The sequence below is a fragment of the Ruditapes philippinarum genome, unplaced genomic scaffold (genome assembly GCF_026571515.1).
Source record: "Ruditapes philippinarum isolate M1 unplaced genomic scaffold, ASM2657151v2 ctg4944_1_1_1_1, whole genome shotgun sequence".
Taxonomy (NCBI): Eukaryota; Metazoa; Mollusca; class Bivalvia; order Venerida; family Veneridae; genus Ruditapes; species Ruditapes philippinarum.
The window spans coordinates 19,866-44,935 of NW_026857838.1; the positions used below are offsets into that span (position 1 = coordinate 19,866).

General features: G+C 34.9%; 2 protein-coding genes across 2 annotated transcripts; one reads left to right on the top strand and one right to left on the bottom strand.

Moving 5' to 3' along the window:
• Positions 1 to 1,329: 1,329 nt before the first annotated feature.
• LOC132751191 (persulfide dioxygenase ETHE1, mitochondrial-like) lies at positions 1,330 to 18,596 on the bottom strand. Its single transcript, XM_060741329.1, has 7 exons — positions 18,351 to 18,596; positions 15,045 to 15,194; positions 8,868 to 9,069; positions 7,845 to 7,937; positions 7,228 to 7,317; positions 6,283 to 6,399; positions 1,330 to 2,938 (listed from the first exon to the last, which is right to left on the bottom strand). Exons 1-7 carry the CDS (start codon positions 18,537 to 18,539, stop codon positions 2,895 to 2,897), a joined length of 885 nt encoding a protein of 294 aa, XP_060597312.1. The 5' UTR covers positions 18,540 to 18,596; the 3' UTR covers positions 1,330 to 2,894.
• Positions 18,597 to 18,617: 21 nt separating this feature from the next.
• On the top strand, positions 18,618 to 22,980 carry LOC132751190 (anaphase-promoting complex subunit 13-like). The gene is made up of 2 exons (XM_060741328.1): positions 18,618 to 18,740; positions 22,154 to 22,980. The coding sequence occupies exon 2, from the start codon at positions 22,169 to 22,171 to the stop codon at positions 22,397 to 22,399; it is 231 nt and encodes a 76-aa protein (XP_060597311.1). The 5' UTR covers positions 18,618 to 18,740; positions 22,154 to 22,168; the 3' UTR covers positions 22,400 to 22,980.
• Positions 22,981 to 25,070: the final 2,090 nt, after the last annotated feature.

A 25,070-nucleotide genomic window follows, 5' to 3' on the forward strand; every position in this document is an offset into this window, starting at 1 on the left:
TCAAATACCACTTGTGTGCACTATTTCAAGCATAGGAGATCATCTGAGCAGGACTATCAACATCTTGTGAACTAGTGCTGGATAACATCTACACATTTTTATTGGTAAAAGATTAAGTTCTGGAGTAAGCCTATTTCTCAATCAACAAGTTGTAGACATCGGTTCCCTTCCTGCAATCTTGAGCATGTAAAACAGTTATCAGAACCCTAATATAGAGGGTTTCACACCATAATCTTGTACATACAAAGAACAAGTATTGGTATACAAGATATATGCCTCATGACATTTATCCAACATTTATAATATTGCTTAAAGCAGCACGCCTCCAGATTCCTGCTGATTTTCTTGAAAATGTATTAAAAAGTAAAATATTGTGACGTGCACAAAGAAAATACTTTATATAATGCAAACGGAACTTATAACCTAAAGCAAATTACCAAAAATAGGTAAAATATGCAAAAAAGCCCTTACTGCGTTAGTAACGCAGTAGAGATATGGTGATAAATACTGCAAAATCAGTCATGAATTGTACGAAGTATGTAAGTTTTTACTTAAAGCTTGATTTTTAAACTTTTCTTAAAATTATATTACATTTTTCTCAAGTTTGATTTTCTTGAAATATTTTTGTTCATCTGGAGGCATGCAGCTTTAATGTATATAACCTTTAGAGACATGGTAGTATTGTTTTAATACAGTTAATAATGGCACCGATTTATATCTTCTCTCTTCCCCTCGGCACATGCACGTCGTTGAGAAGGCACAGGGGATCCACAGATCATATAAGAACCAATGCTACTTGTAAGACGGCAAGTTCGAATGTTTGATACAGCTCAGGGTTACGTAAAACTTGGCTAGCATGAAGTTAACTGCCAGTGTCCTGACAAAAGCTGAAGGGCATGACCCTATAAAGTAGGCAGTGTCAACAAGGATCACTTACTAGGGTGTGTGAGCCCCTAATACAAATGACAGCTTATAGGGCAGGCCCTTTGCTTGGCACCAACAGCCCTTTTTTGGGCTACCTCCTTTCATTTTTGTCTCAGTTACTGTACATTTAGGTTCTTATTGACCGCAGTAGAGTGACCTACTTTTGGCTCAAAATTCACGGCGGTAAATTATCAGCTGCTTTTTATGCCTTAACAGGTGGATGGACCCTCATTAAACAGACTACATACATACATACTGATTTATATAATGGTACAACATCCTGTGTATCTTGATGTAGTTAGACGATGTAAGTCATCAATATTTATTTGAATTAATGTCGTAATTGAAGACTTGTTTCAACACATTAATTGTATAGTGTGATATATAAAGATAACACAAGGCATATTGCAAGCTCATGGGTATCTTTAATTATTGATGACATAATGATACATCAGGAATAATGCAAACACATCTAAATATGTATAAATTGATGATTCTTGTTCAATTAATTGTACTAGTTATTGTATATGTGTTTTATATATTTTTATTATCATATGAAGAATAAAATTAGAATTTGACATATATTAAATCTTTAATTTTGAAGACTACATATTCAAAATATCTAAAAATAAAGACAAACAGACAGACAACAATATCCCTCTTTTATTGGCAGGAGATAATTATGTCAGTAGTAAATTGTGTGTGGCAAGGTTCAACAAGCTTTGAGGTAAATCAATTATTTTATAAATGAAAACTGTCATCCATGACATTTAAGAAAGTACATGTATATTGTATAAAACATGCACTAAAAGCATGTAAATAAATATGAATGTAATGGTCAATGACTAAAAATGCCATCTTATTTGACTTAAAAAAACAACAATTGCATGCATTCCAAAATTCATAGGTTTTTTGTAATGTTAAAAGTCACACCAACACACTAGGGATATGGGTTTAAAGGTGGAAGAAAATAACAGGTGGCATCCGTGCTAAATTCTGGTAAAAATGGGTGTCTAAGAAGGACCACTTCTCTTGTGAAACTAGCTGGATGTTTATATTAAGGGGAGACCTCAGGTGCCATTATATGGCAGCCATTAACAGACAAAAGCAAGAACGTGAACAGACTAAAAGAATTGATCAAATGGCTGTTCCTAAACTAAGTTGAGTGGAATGTGGGTGTGTATAAACATATATTTGACTTGACTTTGAAAATATATATAAAAATAACAATCACCAAAAAATAATCTGCTTAAAATAATAATATATACAAAGAAATGTACAAGTTGATAAAGATTTATTGTCTCTGTAAACACTATTGATATTACCAAATTTCCAGAATAAAACAACAACAAAACAATGAAATTAAATAAATCAATATTTGACATTGTATCCTTGTTTTTAAGACATTAAAATACACTGTTACATTGATGAGTGTAGTAAAAAAAGTTGTATATGGCACCAAAAATAAAACCTACTCATCATTTAACAGCCCGTAATATGTACTTTAGGGCAATAACTGGTTTACTTCCATTTAAATTTAAAAGGACTTAACCCATTAATGCACTAAAGTGATGATGTGTTCTGTTAATACGGATAAAATATTAACTTTTCAATTATAATAGATAAACAAAAAACACAAAAAGTAATAACTGTACAAAAATAGACAAGATTCTTTTGAAATTACCATTGTTGTTAATTAAAATATAACACTTTGCTTCTGTCACAGATATTGTTAAGTTCTATGAAATATAGTTTGGATCCTTTGCAGCATATAAGCTGCTAAAATTGACCATCTCCTTTTTCGTTATTTTTTCCTTGTAAACACTTGTAAAAAATGCTCACAACTTTTGAGAATATATATTATATATACAATAGCACATAGATAAAACTAGTCTCTATCAGGAGAATTTTAGGGGTAAGCCATCTGTCCAAGGTTGGGTTTATCACAGAAACTTGAAATACAACCATCTTCATGGCTGAATACCACACACAAGGTTAGCAGGCAATGCTTTGTCTGAAATATGAATGAAAAAGAGCACGCTATTTTACTTCTATTCAATACTATTATTTTAAAACATAGTCTTTGAAACATTTTAATTTTGTCTCAGTCAACAGCTTTACTTTCAACAAAAAATATTAGAAATACTATATTTTTTCTCAATAAAAAGATATAATTTTATCAAAGAATATAAGAAACACTGCTATATTTTATCTCGGTAAACCCTTTGCATTGCTGGTGGCAACTGAATCAAACTATTTGACCAGTGAATGTCTGGGCACTTGGCACATCCGTGCTGTCTGATCATGGTCCCAGATCATCTGGCACATACATGCTGTCTGATCATGGTCCCTGATCATCTGGCACATCCATGCTGTTTGATCATGGTCCCTGATCATCTGGCATATCAATGCTGTTTGATCATGGTCCCTGATCACCTGGCACATCCATGCTGTCTGATCATGGTCCCAGATCACCTGGCATATCCATGCTGTCTGATCATGGTTCCAGATCACCTGGCATATCCATGCTGTATGATCATGGTCCCAGATCACCTGGCATATCCATGCTGTCTGATCATGGTCCCTGATCACCTGGCATATCCATGCTGTCTGATCATGGTCCCAGATCACCTGGCATATCCATGCTGTCTGATCATGGTCCCTGATCACCTGGCATATCCATGCTGTCTGATCATGGTCCCAGATCACCTGGCATATCCATGCTGTCTGATCATGGTCCCTGATCATCTGGCACATCCATGATGTCTGATCATAGTCCCAGATCACCTGGCATATCCATGCTGTATGATCATGGTCCCAGATCACCTGATATATCCATGCTGTCTGATCATGGTTCCTGATCACCTGGCATATCCATGATGTCTGATCATAGTCCCAGATCACCTGGTATATCCATGCTGTCTGTTCATGGTCCCATGATCACCTGGCATATCCATGCTGTCTGATCATGGTCCCTGATCATCTGATATATCCATGCTGTCTGATCATGGTCCCAGATCACCTGGCATATCCATGCTGTCTGATCATGGTCCCAGATCATCTGGCATATCCATGATGTCTGATCATAGTCCCTGATCATCTGGCATATCCATGCTGTCTGATCATGGTCCCAGATCACCTGGTATATCCATGATGTCTGATCATAGTCCCAGATCACCTGGTATATCCATGCTGTCTGATCATGGTCCCTGATCATCTGGCATATCCATGATGTCTGATCATGGTCCCAGATCACCTGGCATATCCATGCTGTCTGATCATGGTTCCTGATCACCTGGCATATCCATGCTGTCTGATCATGGTTCCAGATCACCTGGTATATCCATGATGTCTGATCATGGTCCCTGATCACCTGGCATTATTCATGATGTCTGATCATGGTCCCAGATCACCTGGCATATCCATGCTGTCTGATCATGGTCCCAGATCACCTGGCATATCCATGCTGTCTGATCATGGTCCCAGATCACCTGGTATATCCATGCTGTCTGATCATGGTTCCTGATCACCTGGCATATCCATGATGTCTGATCATAGTCCCTGATCACCTGGCATATCCATGATGTCTGATCATGGTCCCAGATCACCTGGCATATCCATGCTGTCTGATCATGGTCCCTGATCACCTGGCATATCCATGCTGTCTGATCATAGTCCCTGATCACCTGGCATATCCATGATGTCTGATCATGGTCCCAGATCACCTGGCATATCCATGCTGTCTGATCATGGTTCCTGATCACCTGGCATATCCATGCTGTCTGATCATGGTCCCTGATCACCTGGCATATCCATGCTGTCTGATCATAGTCCCTGATCACCTGGCATATCCATGATGTCTGATCATGGTCCCAGATCACCTGGCATATCCATGCTGTCTGATCATGGTCCCAGATCACCTGGCATTTCCATGCTGTCTGATCATGGTTCCTGATCATCTGGCATATCCATGATGTCTGATCATGGTCCCAGATCACCTGGCATATCCATGATGTCTGATCATGGTTCCAGATCACCTGGTATATCCATGATGTCTGATCATAGTCCAGATCACCTGGCACATCCATGCTGTCTGATCATGGTCCCTGATCACCTGGTATATCCATGATGTCTGATCATAGTCCCAGATCACCTGGCATATCCATGATGTCTGATCATGGTTCCAGATCACCTGGCATATCCATGATGTCTGATCATGGTCCCTGATCATCTGGCATATCCATGCTGTCTGATCATGGTCCCAGATCACCTGGTATATCCATGCTGTCTGATCATGGTCCCAGATCACCTGGTTTATCCATGCTGTCTGATCATGGTCCCTGATCACCTGGTATATCCATGCTGTCTGATCATAGTCCCAGATCACCTGGCATATCCATTCTGTATGATCATAGTCCCAGATCACCTGGTATATCCATGCTGTCTGATCATGGTCCCTGATCACCTGGCATATCCATTCTGTATGATCATGGTTCCAGATCACCTGGCATATCCATGCTGTCTGATCATTGATGAATGCAAGTGTTATCACAGATAAAGTGTTGTTCAATTACATATACATGTAGTTTTTGCAAGCTCTTCATCATATCCAGAAGCTATATCCTGATGTCTGATCATGGCCCAGATCCCTGGAAATTCCCCGTTGATAAATGGCCCCCGATCACTGGATTTCCATGTGTCTGATCATTTTTCCTGTCACCGGGCTTTTCCTGATGTCATAAGCCCAAAATCCCCCCAAAACAATTCTATCATTTTCCGATCACGGGATACCAGGGAAAAACATATGATCACCTGGAAATTTCCCTGCTGTTTCATGGCCCCCTCACCGGGGTAACCCAGAGTTAAGGAACCTAAAAAAAAAATTCCATGATGTTAAATTGTCCAGATCCCCCCTGGATATCCATGATGTCTGATATTTTTCCTGATCACTGGCATATCCATGCTGTCTTATTCCCAGTCACCTGGATACCCATGGTTGATATGGTCCCAGATACCGGGGTATCCTACATTAGCTATGAAGTAGCAATGGCACAATTTTCCATATACCAATATTTCTCATACAAAGAGGTAGCTCTGTTATTTACCAGGCATGCAGGCATAAGGCAGTTAAATGTAGACATTCAGATGATTATGTAAGAAACACTTTTTTCCAGTATCACATGAAAGCATTACTGATGTATTTTAAGATAGATAGGCAATAAAAAAATACACTTTTTAAAAATTTTACAAATAAATTAGATTTAAAATTTTGAATTAAGATACAAATCCATCAAAAAGTTTGTAAAACATTGCAACATTACTTTTAAGAAATCAAAATATACGGAAAAAAAATCTCACCAATTTGTTTTGGATATGGAAGTTGCAGTTCTTTCATAATTTTGATGAATTCCTCTTTTGGTTTTGATAATCTAGGGTTGAACTGTTTTTCCTCACCAACTGTGGACATAGTCTGACCTGTAAAAGTATGGCGGTTCAGTAAATTGATCATGTTACAGGACTTACTAACCAATGACAAGACAATGCTATTATAACATCCCTTACTTTACAGAGGGTAAAACATGAAAAAATTGTGACAAGTCACTTTTTATTGATAGTAATTTGATAAAATGCTAAGCATAATGTTAAATTTATATTAACTAAATTAAACATAATTCACTTATTTTTTTCATTTAATTTTCATATTTAAATTTAAGTAAACATGCAGCCCTTGTTGAAATATTCTTTTGGATACTCTGATACCTGAATTATTTAACATGCAAGTTTTGCCATATGCCATGTTTTGTCGAAGAATATATCAGAACAAAGTTATTGCTACTTTTAGCAAAGTCCAATAATTTTGATCATGTAAAGGTGATGGTAAAGTTCAGTTTAACCTACTTGAAGGTATTTATCAAAAGATTCTTATTTTCAAGTATGAATACAATACATACATTATTAAAGTTAAAGCTTATTTTAGCAAACATTGAGATTTTCTACTTTAAGGTCAAGGTCATTTAAGGGTCTAGGTCAAATTCCTTAAAATATGTACAAAATACTCTCATGTTTATTACTCCTGTCAATTTTGATTAAATTTGGTTGTGTAGTTTTGGAGAAGCACACACAATATTTTGTCTACAGACATCCAGACATTGAACATCCAGATGCCTCAAACCAGTATCCCCCCTGCAATTTACATTGTGCAGGGGTACATGTTTACAATATCAGCCCTATAGACTCTGCATTTTTTTTAAGTAAATCAATTAAGAATTAAATAATGGTGTAAACTTTCTACAATAAATATACCTGTGTAATCATGAGCCGGGTATACACGGAAGTTTGAAGGTAGACTGAGAATTTGTTGATGGACAGAGTTATACAGTGTGCCTGAGTTACCTGTAATAAAAAGTCAGTACTGTTTAACCTACCCATGTGACCATGTGTATTAAGCATGTATATCAAACAAGTTTCCATGTTTTCCCTCATTCCCCCCACACACATGAAGTATTCACTTATAAAGTTCTAGTTAGTACTCTAACTGAAAAATTGTATAAAATATTTATCATTTTCATAATAAATCTGAGCAAAGAAAATAACAAAAAGTAATTTGGCAGAGGAGACTATGAGCACTTAACTTTGCAAGACTTAATTAATACCAAAACAGAAACTTCCAAATAAAATGCATATCTGTTATCAAAAAATTGATTAATTTACATTGTAGAGTTAAATTTTCTAATTACATGAACCAACTGGCATATTTATTGATTTCTAATTTATCTTTATGTCCTTTAAATCTCATATTTATGCCCTGACAGTTCATGTCAAAATATTATATACAATGTAAACCAATTGAGCTCAAAAGTCCAGAAGTGCTCTCTATACATATTCTGACAGAAAAAAAGCTGTTCATATAGCTACTTTACCTTGTTGGAAATCTGTCCTTCCACATCCCCTTATGAGTAAAGCATCTCCTGTAAAAACCATTTCTTTCTCATGCCATACAAATGACATACATCCTGTAAATGATATAGTATGTTAACAGTGTTTCTTTCCATAGTCTTTATTTCAACATAATCCTTTAATAAGGTGTACCACCAAATTTATAACAAACACGTGTAGTATTTGTTTCAATTTTTATGTAAACAAGTAAATTTTTTATTCATTTTTATTTACTTTCCCATATTTAATGAAATTATGTAGGTATGGAGCAGATATTTTATTTAATGAAATTGAAAATTACATGAGTTAATATTGCCCTGTGTCAGTGTAAACCATGTCAACACACTATTTCTTGTTTCTGCATAAATGCAGATACAAAATGAAAATTTATCTTTATTACATGCTTTTCAGTGGACAGTTAAATTATAAAATATAAATGCAGATGATAAGAATATAACTTAATAAGTGAAAATATTGTTAGATATATATGCCATCATGAGTAAAATGACCTTTAATATGTGAAGCACATGAATATCTCCAAATATCATTTTAGAACTGTAAAATTAGTTATAAATGTTTACAGAATTATTTTTCAACAAGAACAATGTGACATAATGATTTGAGGATGTCATTAATGTTATTTGGCAAAAATCATTAAATATGTCTTTAAACCCATACAAAAATCATGATATAAATTGAAAATTTCTTTGTTTTGCATGTAAGATCGAATTATATTTCACTCGTGAACACAAGCTCACATATTTTCATCTGTTTACTCTGTGAAATATATTTAAATCTTACATCCACAACAAATAAATATCCCCTGTATCTTGCAACAGCATGTAATTTTTACTGATATACTGACATAACAATGTCATTAATGTGTCATATAGATATATAATGAAAGATAATATATAAATAGTTACTATGTTAATAGTACATGCCATAGGTTTTGTATTTTTAAGTTGATTAGAGTGAACACAGATTATGATAGAAAGTGATGTTACCATTTGTATGACCTGGTGTACTTCTTGCCTCCAACTTAAACTTTCCAAACTCTATTTTATCTCCTTCATTCAAATGAATATCAGCTTTCGCCTCACCAGCTTTACTTATCACACTTTGACAATCTTTGAACTTTTCCTTCAGTTTACCTGTTCCAGTGATGTGGTCAGCATGTACATGGGTGTTCACTGAAACATTAATTGTCTATTGTAAATTATATATATATCACGAGTATATTGTTTATCTTAGTCAACAAACCGTTATACTAGAAAATAATGATCAACAATAACAGTACTGTATATTTAACAGTTAAATAGATTTAGTGTAATTCACATTTTTTGTGCAAATAAACACAAAAACAAGAGTGCAATGACAGCCAAGAAAAAAAACCAGCTAAATGGAAATATGAAAACAATAACATTACTGCTGACAATGCAATGATTTTTTAACTTAAACATTCTCATTCTCTTGGTTTGGTTTGGTAGTTTATAGCTAATGATTCTGTTTCAGAATGCACTTGGTCCAAGGTTATAAAGAAATTTTCTAAGCTTAACCTCAGATCTCAGGTATTTGATTGGTCAGAAACAGCCACAGAATGTTCACTTACCAATAAAAATCTTGAGATTTGAGGAAAAACTTAAAAAAAAGTTTTATAAACTCTAGGCCGGGAGTGCAAGCTTCAAATATTATGAAACTTCAAAACCTATTTCACAACAAAGAGTTCTTCAATGACAAGATAAATTTAACAAGAGGGCCAAGATGGCCCTATATTGCTCACCTGACCCATCAAACTCAGCAGTTACTGACCAAATTTGATGCCAATTGAGTCAAAAATGTGACCACACGAGTGTTAACAAGGTTTTGCCATATTTGGGCATGGTGACCTATTTTTTGACCCCAGATGAACCATATTTGAACTTGACCTAGAAATCATCAAAACAAACTTTCAGTTGATGATGATTGAGGCAAAAATGTGACCACTAGAGCGTTAACCAGACAACGGACATTCAACGACCCTAAAGGCTCACCCTGAGCAAGCTCAAAAAAGCACTTTACAAAAGTGCTTTATACGTGTATAAAAGTACAGATCAAACACATTTGAACTCATCAAAACATTTCGATAACAAAAATAATAATATACCTAATCTGGTTTAATCTAACTGTTATATAAACATCCTATCTTTTCAACTTTTATCAATTTCAGGCATATAAATTGGACATTATATTCATGGATGATCATCAAGTAGCTAAATAAATAGTAACTAGTATTTGACATATTTTGCAATGTTTGACTGAATTCCAGTTACCCCTACTCTTACAAATATTATTTTCTGGTATGAAATTTGAATGCTATTCCATTGATTACTAACAGAAATAATAAATAAGCTGAACAAACTCTAGCCTGTTGACTGGTGGATTAATCTTTAACCCCATGAGCATCTTGTGAAAAATGGCTGTTTTCATTGAAAAGCCTCCTGTTACATGTTCAAACTGCTATGAAACTATGAATAATGATTCAATACTGATGAAACTTGGCACAAATGTTGACTGGACCATAGCCTCTGTAACAGCATGCTCAATCGTAAATTTGCTGTTAGGATGGCAACGGGGGGACGTCTCAAAATTGCGAAAAATCACTATTTTGCATTGTTTTTTCCCCATCAAAACTGATTTCAAAGTGCTGCAACTTCTAAATGAATTGACATAGAGTTAAAGGCTTTTCAAACCGCCTCCGTGGTCGAGGGGTTTGAGTCGATGACTTCTAATCCAGGTACCTCTCTGGCGTGGGTTCGATCCCCGGGAGATGCTTTGGTAGTTTAGCGCGGAGGAAGGTTGTCTAGTACTGGTGTAACTCTCCAGGAACGATGGTTAGGAAACTACCCGCCTATATGACTGAAATACTGTTGAAAAAGGCGTAAAATGAAACAAACAAACAAACAAACAAAGGCTTTTCAGCGTAGGTTACTAGTTACCCTAAGATCAACCTGAGGCCATTTTTAGCCTGTCATATGTCCAAAATTTTCTTGGCGATGAGGGGGACTACCGCCCCCCTTCAAACCCCCCCCCCCAACAGAAGGGGGCACATCCCTCCTGGCAAACCCCTGATGTACCATTTTGATGGGGGCAGTGTCGAAAAAAGTGGTCACTTTATTAAACAACATTTCTCAAATGAAAAACAGTGTTTGGGGCCTAAATAGGGCATTTTTTTACTGTTTGAGGCCTCAAAAAAAGGGGGGGGCCAAAAAACCGTCAAAACACGTCTATATAAGGTAAAAGGTTAAAGTACTCTGATACTGAAATCACTCACAACAATAATGGTCAGTTACAAATTTAAAGCAAATAAATTCAGGAAATGACAAAGGAAAATCCTGTTTAACATCAACAAGAAAATATTAATTACCTAAAAAAATTGTAAGTACAAGTCATCAAATAATAAATGATAAAAACTTTATTTGAATGATCAAAATTTGAATTTAATAAAGTTAATATGTCAGTTCAAATCTCAACTGAAATAGTTTCATTTAAAGTTTCAGAACATAGTCTTAAAGCATTCTTTATAACAGCATTCTTCAGAATTTACTCTCATCCCATCTTGCCATATTTGATTCTTGATATTTTTATTTGTTTGTTTTAAAACAAAAATCATTTTGACCTACATCATCCTTCAAACATTTTCATGACTTATTTATATAGCATTTATATACTACAAATGCCATGGTGGCTGTTAGTACTTTAAGGTATCTCTTTCTGATGGTGTAACCGACTTTTACTCTAATCTGTTCCCAAAATAATCCAAGGCTATCATGGTCTGTCTTTTGACTTCTATATCCATCAAAACAAGTTTAACCACACACTATCACAAATTACAGTTATGATGTATGCCCTATATTGTGAACTTTTCTTAAACTGCAGCCTATTTTACCTAACTTGAACTCAAACTGACTTCATTTCCTGACATCTTTGATCTTATTTTTATGAAAATGAAATCTCAACAACTATCAAGCCTAATAGAAATACCCCATTAACATGCCAATTTCAATTAAATCAATGAATGAAAACATGAATTTTCAAGTTCAATAACATAACATAATCTTATACAATCCAGTCTCTATATTGTGAACCCTAATCACAGCTGTTTTGATTCCTGATGAGCATTATCAACTGATAAAAATAATTTATGCTCCATAATGCCATTAATTGTAGAGTTGCTTGGCCAAGTGGTTAACAGGCCGGGTAAGTAATCTAAGGATCCTTAGCCCTGAAGGTTCAAACCCCATCAGGGGCAAGCCGTTGTTTCTTGAGCAAAAAAACTTTACACTCATTGCTTCAGTACTGGTTACTTCCAGGAACAGATTCGAGTGTGTTGATAAGATAATACCTTCCTTCATAATCAGATTAAAATAAATTCTGTATAAACTCATTGTAGGGCTAGTGGAGAATACAAGAGGTCATTGCTTTGCCTTCAACTGTCAAGTAATTCAACTCAGTTATCACCATAATTCTTTTCAACAATATTATAATTGTGTTAAACTATATTATAAAGAGATCACTTTCATATTGCTGTCATCATAAAGTTTTATTTATTTTTTTATTTCAATCTTTTAACAGTTGTCACTGTGTTGCATTTTTTTCTACAAGTTTTCAGTAAATTTTTAAGGCTAAACATGACATATATGACATGAAAAACAGTTTCAGTCAAATACAGGTACCAAATAATTCATTATTTTTCTTTTATCTGAATAAATTATTTTCTTAATAAGTACTGTTTTTTAACTTATTTCAGACATTTGGTTTAACTCAATTTGTGAAGTAACCTTCATACTCAGTTTTGAGTCATGCAGAGTCTGTAAAATAGTCATCACATGTGCATATATGTGCATGTAAACATGTAATATTATGGTGAATTTATCTTTTCACAAGTGACAGATCTGTCAGACAAATAACCTTGATATAATCATGTCTCCTTCACATATACAAATGTATGTCAAAATCTACTGACTTCTTTGTCAAGCATTTTGATGTATATCGCAATAGCCAATTTTTAGCAGTCACATTAAAGCACATTACTCTAAGAAAATAACATTTTAAGTACATCAAATTGTTTAAAGAAAAAAAACTATTTCAAACACTTAAAAATATTGATGCCTGACCATGTTGATGAACCTTAGGCTGAAGAAATCACAGTCCTGACATTACTATGAGCCCATTTCCTCTGTCCCCTAGTGAGCCCTATTCTGTAAAAGCAGAAGTTCATGTAAGGGAAAACATATGCGAGAAATATAGAAGTATATGAAAAAGGAGTAAGTATGACTTACCATAGTTTAAGTTCAAAAGATGGTGTAAACCAGGTAAAATTTTAAGTTTTATCTCTTACAACAAGTGATATAATTTCTGCAATCTATTGTCAGAATAAAGATACTTATTCTTAACTTTATCAACATTTGGGAATATTTTTGAGTGTTACAATCAAATATACAAATTTTATACACATGCACATATACATGTAATATACAATTTAACCTCCATTACATGAAACAGGTGCAACCTTTATAACAGTGACCTACTAACCAATTTAACTGATCAACAAAAATAGGTGTTCGTTCAACAATATCTCCTGTATTTCATGATTTATTTTTTATGAACCATGTTGTAGTGAATAAGAATCAAATATATAAGAAAAAGCCAGTTCTAATTTTATTACTTAATGAATTTTATGGAGATAATAATGTGCATAAAAGCACAAATAATCCATTAAAGAAATATTTCAAATCACAAAAAAAAATCCAAAAATAAAAATCACCACTTTGATGACAGGAAGTCAACAACACATTGTGGTTTTATAATAATCCTAATAGTATCTTTAAAAAAATATTTCCTTTAATGTACATTAAAATGTTGGTGTATCAACTTTGTTGAAGAATACTTCATTACAGGTTGAGCAATATATAATGCTGTCAGATAGAAAGCTGGATGTTATATACTAATAACTCTGATTTGTTCGTGACACAATATATATTATAAAACTAACAGGGGAAAAAATGATTGAAATGGTAACTTTTAGAATTACATCATATTTATTTGTGTTTCGTGAAATAAAATCTCTATTGGTTCAATTAATGTAAAGAGATGTCTTCAATATGATAGCCTGTTAAAGTCATATGTGCACATAATTCTTGTTATATTGGATAAAAAGTCAGATATACATTTGTATGAAATAATGGTTTACTTTGAATTCAATTCTTGTGTTGAAACTATTGAAACATTTGTATATACATGGATTAATATCAATAACTATATTAAGACAGACAACAAAATCTTTTCTGAGATCTCTACAAAAAAACACCATGCTCAAATCAAACATTGAAATTTTGATACAAACATAGAATTCAACTGCATTTTGTTTTCTACACAAACAAGTATAACTAAAAACTATAAATGTTTATCATGATAAAATCTATTATTGACTACAATATGGTTTAAATAATATTAGATAGTATGATGTTCATAAGAGTGATATTTTAGTGCTTTCATTAGAAACAATAAAGTTTATATGTAACTAATTTATACCAAACACATAGAGCATCATTTGCAAAGAGTTTCTTTTTTTAACAAACAGGTCTGCAAGTGAGTGGAGCAATATTTAAGCCTTTAAACCAATATCATTAAAATATTTTACTGCTTTCATTAGAAACAATAAAGTTTATATGAAACTAATTTATACCAAACACATAGAGCATCATTGGCAAAGAGTTTCTTTTTTTAACAAACAGGTCTGCAAGTGAGTGGAGCAAGCTTTAAACCAATATCATTAAAATATTCATTATAGTATCATATTAATTACATATTATAAATATCTGTTTGATTTCTTTGTATGTACATGTTTATAGGTCAGATTAAAACAATTGGCTCTTGAATGACACAGATGCTTTTAACTTTAAGAAACAAATAAACATCAATAATAATCATACACATTAACCAGTACTTAATTCAATATATGAAATTTTATTACACCAGTAAACAAATTATAAAAATATGAATGTATTGAATATAATCCTACATGTAAATTTTGGATATAATAATTCTAGTGGTGTCAGTGAAATAATCTTTATATATCTCCTGTGTTTAAGTTAATACAATGATTGGCTATATAGTGTGCTCAAATTTGGTACAAATTATACGTACCTCCATATCTTAAGTTTAAGACCCAAGTCTGTGATAAGCTTTGCATCTCTGTCCACTGTCTCTATAACTGGGTCTATTAGTATTGCCTCTTTTGTCTGCAGGTCAGCTAACAGGTATGTGTATGTGAATGATTTATACTCTATCAACTGGGGAAAAATATAGAATAGTGAAATTATCAAGAACACTGTGAAGTAATGATACATTAACATCATCATCAAGTATATCATATTGTGGCATTTTAACAAAAAGTAACCAATTTAATTTTAATCACCATATCTATTAGAACAACTATGCCCAGCAATACAGTATTATAGTTTAAGGTAAATATGTTTTGTTTCACTTATGTCAATATAGATCAAAGAACACTCAATCAAATGACAATTTATTTTGAATATTATTTTACACATAATATATTATATATATAAGCTGCGCCATATATTAAGACAGAAATAGATTTTTTTTTCTGTTATATTATTATTGTCTATAATAATAGAACAGTAAAAATATTGTTTTTATCTTTTTCTTTTTTTTTTAATATATTGATATTTTATTGCATAAATAACAAGGTTAAACACATTTTATGCTAAATCAATGCCACTTGCACCTTTGTATAGTACTCCCCACTGGTATTGTGTCTTTGCCCATTCCGATGTTATCTGAAAATTTGTTTCTTTACACACTGAATGCCATCAAATACTGTTTCCAACATTAAAGTGAAAGTGGGAGTGTTGCTTTTTGTGAATTTGATTTTTGAAATAAATTTCTGTCATTGATAGGAAAATCCAAAGCTGCCCGTGTGTTAAAAGACTTCTTTATTTTACCCCATATTTAAAGGTTAAACTTATATTTTCATGTTCCCACAAGTGAAGGTCTTCTGCTGAAACTGTAGTGACATCATTGTCTGTTATAAAAAAATTATACTGAAGCCAAAACGGGCCATCAATTAACATACCATGTCACCATATATAGTGCTCTTCTTTTAACCCTTTACCTCATATATATGCGAAACAATGACTTTCCACCCCCCCCCCCCTTTTTTTAGACCTGAAATAGTGAAAGAATGTCTTATTTGGGCTCCAAACACATGTTTTCGTTTGAGAAATGTTGCTAAAAAAGTGAGCAATTTTTTTCGGCGGCGCCCCCCATCCAAAAGATACATCAGGGATGCAACACAATTCAATAAAATAGTAAATACAAGTTCTTTTTATTTGTAAAATTTGATGGAAATAATAACAATGGTAGTCTACCATAGGGGACCATCCTACTGAAACAAAAGTTTGTTTATCCTCAAGGTACTTTATAGCGGGAGGTACTTTGTACCGGGAATGTCCAGATATTACAAACAATACCTACATAAAAATTTTCTTTTGTATGCAAGTGTTTTTCACATTAATTTCATACAAAATATATCCTGGTTGTACTATCTACCGGGAGTGTAAGCCTTATTAGGCCTGCCATCATATAATACAGAAAAAATCTTATATAAAATAGTTATTTTCTGTAGGGGGTACCATTTTTTGATGAAAATAACAATCATCCAAAAGAAATTTTAACTATACATCAAAAAGATAGTTCTGTTAATAACCTCATATGAGTGGCTGCCATTTTTGTTTTTAAGTACTTAATACCAGGAATGACTTTTAAGCAATCAATAAAAAGTTAAAAACATATGAAAATGGTCCATTACTGTTAATGATACTAAAGTTCTATGCAATATTTATCAGTTATCACACAGTAAAAGGGTAATAATTTGATAAGCATTTGCACACACATTCAAAATATCATGATGGGTCCAAATTGTTAGCAATATTACTGGTTTTTATACGTAAAACACATTTATGTGAATAGGGTTATTAAAACTTTGAATTTTCTTCAAAAAATGCTATATTTTGTATGAAATTAAGGTGAAAAACACTTGCATACAAAATAATTTTTTTTATGTAAGTATTGTTTGTAATATCTGGACATTCCCGGTACAAAGTACCTCCCGGTATAAAGTACCTTGAGGATAGCATTTTTTGAAGAACATTCAAAGTTTAATAACGTTTAACCCTGCCACTCATATGAGGTTATTAACAGAACTATCTTTTTGATGTATAGTTAAAAATTCTTTTGGATGATCGTTATTTTCATCAAAAAACGGTACCTCCTACAGAAAATAACTATCGATATATGATGGTGGGCCTAGTAAAGCCTCGGTCTCACTTACTCCCGGCAGAGCCCAGGACCATCCCGGTAAGTTACCGGGATGATCCGGGACGATCCGGGATGAAATTATTGTTGCGGTCACACTTACCCCGGCAGCACTACGGTAGTTCCCTACTATCCATCCAGGATGCGCTCCGGATCATCCAGGCAGAGCCCAGGTGAAGCTACGGTTCATGCCGGTGCTTCCCCGGTCGTTCCCGGATGACGCCGGAAGAGCCCCGGTTGACCACGGCAGAGCCCCGGTCGATCCAGGCAGAGCCCCGGCAGAGCCCAGGACGATCCAGGCAGAGCCCCGGTAGAACCCCGGTGGATTGAAAACGCCCGAAAATGATAACATTGATACATAATTTTTATTTAATATAATATCTATTGTTCCAGAATAGTAATTAATGATGATTTTCTAAAAAAATCCTAATGCCATACTGGATAGAAGGGAAATGGGAAGGCTTTTAATACAAGCAAGTTCAATCATCGCAAATTGTCCTTATTCTTTTGAAATGACCGGGCTTTGCCGGGGCTCTACCGGGATCAACCGTAGCTCTACCTTTATCCTCCGGGGCTCTGCCTGTAGTTACCGGGGCTCTGTCGGCATATACCGGGGCTCTACCGTCGCTCTACCGTAGCTCTACCGGCTATATCATACCCCGGATCATCCCCGGTTTGTGCCGGCAAAGCTACGGTGCTTTCCCGGTATAACCCCGGTCGTTCCCGGCAGAGTTAAGGATGAAGCCGGCAAAGCTATACCTTCCCGGATCATCCCGGACCACCCCGGTGATATATTTTATTCCATCCGGGGTCGAATGCCGGATGTTCCCGGATCATCCCGGATCATCCAGGACGTTGCCGGCAGAGTTACGGATGTACCCCGGTTGTTCCCGGTCGTACCCCGGTCGTTCCCGGATCACCCCGGACGTCTACCGGGGCTCTGCCGGGATGTAAGTGAGACTGTAGCTTAAGGCTTACACTAGGTAGATAGTACAATCAGGATAAATATTATTTAACGGACAAAATGTAACTAAGAAACGCTCCAGAACTGTATAATTATCTACCAATCAATCTATATTAGCAAACATATAACATAACACATATTATACCTGTCTAAATAGAAACTCTTGACGATTTGCAGAAGTTGACATCGTTCTTGTATCCAAGACTTGTTGTTGTCCTCGTTGCCGCACGCGCTGCCAATTCCTTTTGGAACAATTCAAACATGTAGCAAAATTTGTTATTTGTAATGGTCTATTGAGCATGTATCGATTAAAAATGGCATTTAACGAAGACATTGTATCTACTTACAGGATTAAAAGCCCTCTGTTGAAACGGTAGGCTACACTATAAATTATAAACAATGTACATGAGGATACGTTCATACTGCGCATGTCGGTCAAGGTCGTCGCACTAACAAACAACACGTAGGCTATGCTATCAAGAATGTTTCTGCTGAATAATATAGGAAACGTCAACGTGATAACAATATATGAAAGGTCGAGTATAAAGGATATTTTTAGAGCTGTAAACGTTAATATCAAATTTTAAACTTTTACGCAATCATCACCATTACAGTGGAAGTTTAAATTCATTTGCAATTAGATTTCGCGACGTCATATAATGACATATTTAAAAAAAAATACTTATAATGTAATGATCGACTGTGAACGCATTTCTGTATTATTAAATAAATCTTTGATTAAATCTTGTCAAAAGCTTTATGTATATACCGTAAGTACAAAGTAAACGGCCCTCAAATTGCAAAAATGCTGTTACAACTTCTAGATGATTCTTTAGTTTCATTGCGGATTTTTATGTAGATCTATTACTTTATAGGTTAACAGACTGTATACATTTTTATTTCAACCATGTATTAATCATGCATCTCTGCTGGTTTTCTAGCAGTTTCTGGACCCTTGTCGTTTTCTGGCTGTATATCATTTTCATCAGGGGAATTATATAGTCTATAAATTAATTTTACCATACAGTAGGCCTAGGCAATCTGAATCACATCATTTAATTTCTTTTCCCCCCACATCCCCTTTTCGTTGAATAAAGGGGGATATAGAAATAGGCTCCATCCGTCCATCTGCTCTCACGGGACAGTAATTATGGGAAAAGAGTCAACTTGGCCCTATACCAACTCGGCACTATACCAACTCGGCATGGGTCAACTCGGACCACTTTACAAAAATATATAGGCCTATAACGTATTAACTTTGCTTTGCATGTTGTAAAAAGAAATATCTTATTATTATTATATAATTATACATTGTATCTCTGCTGAAATAAAGTATATTTAGAAAGAAAAGTTATTTATTTGTCTTGCAGATTCGATAAAATTAATATAGACACAGGCACGATTATCAAACCTGGGAAGAAAAAATATGAACATATTGATAAAATAACTTCATATTTTTTCTTCCCAGGTCCGATACTTGTGCCTGTGAATATTGATATAATAAAAATGTGTTTCCTTAGATGCATTTTGTTTTTAAAGTAATTTTCAAAAAATATGAAACAAAAACGTGTTTACTTAATAATAGCATAAACTTCTAATTAATTGCAGGTGGTCACTTATCAAATTTAATGAATGAGTCAATCATAATTATCACCTAATTATATAATCGGTATTTTTAACATACACATTGATTGATAATAATAGCCCGTGACAATAGGAGTCCTTTGATGTCCTTTACCCATTTTTACAGTGGGCCGAGTTGAAATAGGGCCGAGCTGACTCGGGGGCCGAGTATGTTTTAGGGCCGAGCTGACCCGGATTCGTAATTATGTGGCTAGAGGGCCAATAGGTAACTGTTCTTTCTCTTTGATGTCATTCATTCCATAATGCTTTTATGTGGCTATTTTCTTTTGTGTGGCTTAAAAGAACAATAGAGAGAACAAAAGAGTAGCCACATAATTACTGTCCTATGAGAACGCCTGTGTTTCTGTTCCTCCATCCATCATACTTTCGTGTCAGTCCATAACTTTGTCATTTATCAAAGGAATCTTAAATAACTTGTCACAAATGTTTGTTATAATAAGATGATGTGTCATGCGCAACAACCAGACCCGTACCTCCAGGGTCAAGGTCGCACTTGCTCATTTAAGGTCAACCTTGTCTATTTGAGGGTATATATATGTCGTGTCTGGTCCATAACTTTCTTATTATAAAAGGGATTTTGTAAATACTTGCCAAAGTTGTTCACAATAATCAGACAATGTGTCATGTGCAAAAACTGGTCACCTACTTCCAAGGTCAAGGTCACATTTGGAGGTCAAAGATAAAATAGTCTGTTTAAGGGTATATTTTGTGTCTGGTCCATAACTTTTTCATAGATCAAAGGATTTTGAAAATACTTGGCACTAATAGTCACTATAATAAGAGAATGTGTCATGTGCAACACCTGCATCCTTACCTTCAAGGTCAAGGTCACACTTGTCCATGCGTCGTTCTCTTTTGTGTCTCGCGTAACTCAAAAAGTATTTGACAGATAGTATTGAAACTTTACAGGAATGTTGATCAGCATGTGTAGTTGTACACCTGGGTATTTTCGTCTGGATATTTTTAGAGTTATTGCCCTTGACTTAGTAAAATTTTGCAATTTTTAACTTGTGTCGCATGTAACTCAAAAAGTATTTGACCTAGAGTCATGAAACTTTACAGGAATGTTGATCAGCATGTTTAGTTGAGCACTTGATTATTTTCGTCTGGATATTTTTAGTATTTTTGGAGTAATTGCCCTTAACTTAGTAGAATTTTGCAATTTTCAACTTGTGTCGCATATAGTTTTCTTTTAGTTTTGCACCTGGGGTTTCCTGAGTTATTTCCCTTGACTTAGTAAAAATTGTTTCATTATGTTGTTATTTGTTCTTTGAGTGCTTGAGCTAGTATCAACCAACTTTACAGGAATTATGATCAACATTACTTAATTACAGGAATAATGATTCACATCACTGTGAAGCTATAAACCTGGGACTTTGCATGTGGATTTTTTTAAGAGTTATTGTCCTTGACTTACAGTAGTATAAATTTGCAATTTTCAACTTGTTCATGCATAGCCCAAAAAGTATTTCACTTGTAGGCCTGAGAGTTTACAAGAATGTTGGTCAGCATGTGTACTTATGCACCTTGGGGTTTGCTTTTGGATTTATTCAGTATTTGTAAAGTTCTTGCCCTTTAGTAAAAGATTTTTAGTTTTCAAAAAATATTTGACCTAGAGTCATAAGATTGACAGAACCGTGGTGTGGTGGGGGCACCGGTGTCCTATGGACACATTTCTAGTTTTAATCAACATTATTAATACTTAGATATAATACAATAGAATACTGAAATTTTCAGCAATTATGCCCCTGGAATACTGAATATTATAATTATGTTAAAAACTTTAAAATAAAGCCGCCTCCATGGTCGAGGGGTTAGAGTCGATGACTTCTAATCCAGTTACCTCTCTGGCGTGGGTTCGATCCCCGGGAGATGCTTTGGTAGTTTAGCGCGGAGGAAGGTAGTCTAGTACTGGTGTAACTCTCCAGGAACGATGGTTAGGAAACTACCCGCCTATATGACTGAAATACTGTTGGAAAAAGGCGTAAAATGAAACAAACAAACAAACAAACAAAACTTTAAAATAAAATAAAAAATCATCTTGGAACGACTTAAAAGAAAAAAAATACAATGTTTACAGTAAATTTGTCTGCTTCACACAAAATATAACTGTTTTTATTTCATCATTGAACATGATCACACAAGCCCCAGTATGATTGTATATGAATTCTGGTATGATCACTTCCCCAACATTAAAACAAAGTAGTCTGCACTAACATAAGTCTAACTAGGCTCTTGTTCAATAATGTTTGTACAAAAATGCTATAATCATCACATATCAAAATGCTGCATTTTTTTTTTCAGGTGCATCAGGTAATTATGGACAGTCAAATTACAAGAGATGGTCGTCTGATGGACCTGATTGATGAAAAATGGCGGGAAGATCAGCTACCAGAGGAAGATATTGCTGTACCACAAATGGAATTACCAGAAATTGAACAATTAGAGAATGGACCTACAACAGAAACTTTAAAAGAACAAGAACAAAAGTGGACAGATCTAGGTCTGTCTTCACTACATGACCAACCTCCTCCTAGTAGTACATCTTAATCTAGAATGTTTACTAGAAACTTTATAATATAACATTATGATGCATTCTGTGTAAACAAGTCTGTGAGGAAAATATGATGGGGTTATGAGATGACAAGTTCTGTATTCTAAATAGTGCTTCAGTGATAAATGGAACCAGTTCCATTGATTAACAGCTGTTGATGACAATTTAGTTAAAAATATTGTGATGTGATTGTTTTTAAACAATCATTGTTTTTAAACCATCATACATCTCACATAACTTATTTTATCTCTCTTATTATGACTTTTTTTTACGTATTTTGTCATAAAAACTTAATTTTCAAAATGAGATAAATAAGGTGGATCACGATTTGTTTAAAATTTTTACCAAAGGGGAATAAATCAAGACGTCTTTATAGTGTTTGAATTTAAGAGAGCTTTCCTGATGGATTATTTTATCAGTGAATCTTTCTTATAAAGTACAAGTACATATATGTTTTCATAAACAAATGAAAGAAGACTAGTTTGTTATACATTTCTTATTACATTAATCTGGTGTTATACATAATAGCTAGCCATTTACATAGGAATGTGAATATATTGCATCAATACATTTATTATGCCCCCTTTTGAAAAAAAGGGGGTATATTGCTTTGCACTTGTCGGTCCGTCGGTCCGTCCGTAGACCAAATGGTTTCCGAGTGATAACTAAAGAACCCTTAGGCCTAGGAACTTCAAACTTGGTATGGTGATTGGTCATGACAAGTAGATGACCCCTATTGATTTTGGGGTCAAGGGGTCAAAGGTCAAGGTCACATTGACCTTGTAAGCAAAAACGGTTTCCGATCAATAACTAAAGAACCTTAAGGCCTAGGAACTTCAAACTTGGTATGGTGATTTGTCATGATCAGTAGATGACCCTATTGATTTTGGGGTCAAGGGGTCAAAGGTCAAGGTCACATTGACCTTGTAAGCAAAAACGGTTTCCGATCAATAACTAAAGAACCTTAAGGCCTAGGAACTTCAAACTTGGTATGGTGATTTGTCATGATCAGTAGATGACCCCTATTGATTTTGGGGTCAAGGGGTCAAAGGTCAAGGTCACATTGACCTTGTAAGCAAAAACGGTTTCCGATCAATAACTAAAGAACCTTAAGGCCTAGGAACTTCAAACTTGGTATGGTGATTTGTCATGATCAGTAGATGACCCCTATTGATTTTGGGGTCAAGGGGTCAAAGGTCAAGGTCACATTGACCTTGTAAGCAAAAACGGTTTCCGATCAATAACTAAAGAACCTTAAGGCCTAGGAACTTCAAAATTGGTATGGTGATTAGTCATGATCAGTAGATGACCCCTAACAATTTTGGGGTCAAGGGGTCAAAGGTCAAGGTCACATTGACCTCTTGGGTAAAAACGGTTTCCGATCAATAACAAAAGAACCCTTAGGCCTAGGAACTTCAAACTTGGTATGGTGATTGGTTATGACCAGCAGATGACCCCTATTGATTTTGGGGTTAAGTGGTCAAAGGTCAAGGTCACATTGACCTCTTAGGTAAAAACGGTTTCCGATCAATAACGAAAGAACCCTTAGGCCTAGGGACTTCAAACTTGATATGGTGATTGGTCATGATCAGTAGATGACCCCTATTGATTTTGGAGTTAAGGGGTCAAAGGTCAAGGTCACATTGACCTTGTAGGTAAAAACGGTTTCCGATCAATAACGAAAGAACCCTTAGGCCTAGTGACTACAAACTTGATATGGTGATTGGTCATGATCAGTAGATGACCCCTATTGATTTTGGGGTCAAGGGGTCAAAGGTCAAGGTCACATTGACCTCTTAGGTAAAAACAGTTTCGGATCAATAACTAAAGAACCCTTAGGCCTAGGAACTTCAAACTTGGTATGGTGATTGGTCATGATCAGTAGATGACCCCTATTGATTTTGGGGTCAAGGGGTCAAAGGTCAAGGTCACATTGACCTCTTAGGTAAAAGCAGTTTCCGATCAATAACTAAAGAACCCTTAGGCCTAGGAACTTCAAACTTGGTATGGTGATTGGTCATGACCAGCAGATGACCCCTACTGATTTTGGGGTTAAGGGGTCAAAGGGAAAGGTCACATTGACCTTGTAGGTAAAAATGCTTTCCGATCAATAACTTAAGAACCCTTAGGCCTAGGAACTTCAAACTTGGTATGGTGATTGGTCATGACCAGCAGATGACCTATTGTTTTTAGGGTCAAGGGGTCAAAGGTCATGTAACATTGACCTTGTAGGTAAAAACGGTTTCCGATCAATTAACTAAAAACGCTTAGGCCTAGGAACTTCAAACTTTGTATGATGATAGGTGGTGACCAGCAGATGACCCCTATTGAGTTTTTGGTCAAGGGGTCAAAGGTCAAGGTCACATCGACCTTGTAAGTAAAAACGGTTTCTGATCAATAACTTAAGAACGCTTAGGCCTAGGAACTTCAAACTTGGTATGGTGATTTTTCATGACCAGCAGATTACCCCTTTCAATTTTGGGATCAAGGGGTCAAAGGTCAAGGTCACATTGACCTTGTAAGTAAAAACGGTTTCTGATCAATAACTAAAGAACACTTCGGCCTAGGAACTTCAAACTTGGCATAGTGATTGGTCATGATCAGCAGATGACCCCTATTGATTTTGGGGTCAAAGGTCAAGGTCACATTGTCCTTGTATGTTAAAAC

What these genes read in the sequence shown, in the direction of transcription:
- LOC132751191 (XM_060741329.1), bottom strand. Translation starts at nt 18,539, where the DNA reads ATGTCTTCGTTAAATGCCATTTTTAATCGATACATGCTCAATAGACCA. An exon ending in TACACCAGGTCATACAAATG is followed by an intron (nt 7,938 to 8,867) that starts GTAACATCACTT and finishes TATCATTTACAG; the next exon opens with GATGTATGTCATTTGTATGG. An exon ending in TCCATATCCAAAACAAATTG is followed by an intron (nt 2,939 to 6,282) that starts GTGAGATTTTTT and finishes TTCATATTTCAG; the next exon opens with ACAAAGCATTGCCTGCTAAC.
- LOC132751190 (XM_060741328.1), top strand. Translation starts at nt 22,169, where the DNA reads ATGGACAGTCAAATTACAAGAGATGGTCGTCTGATGGACCTGATTGAT.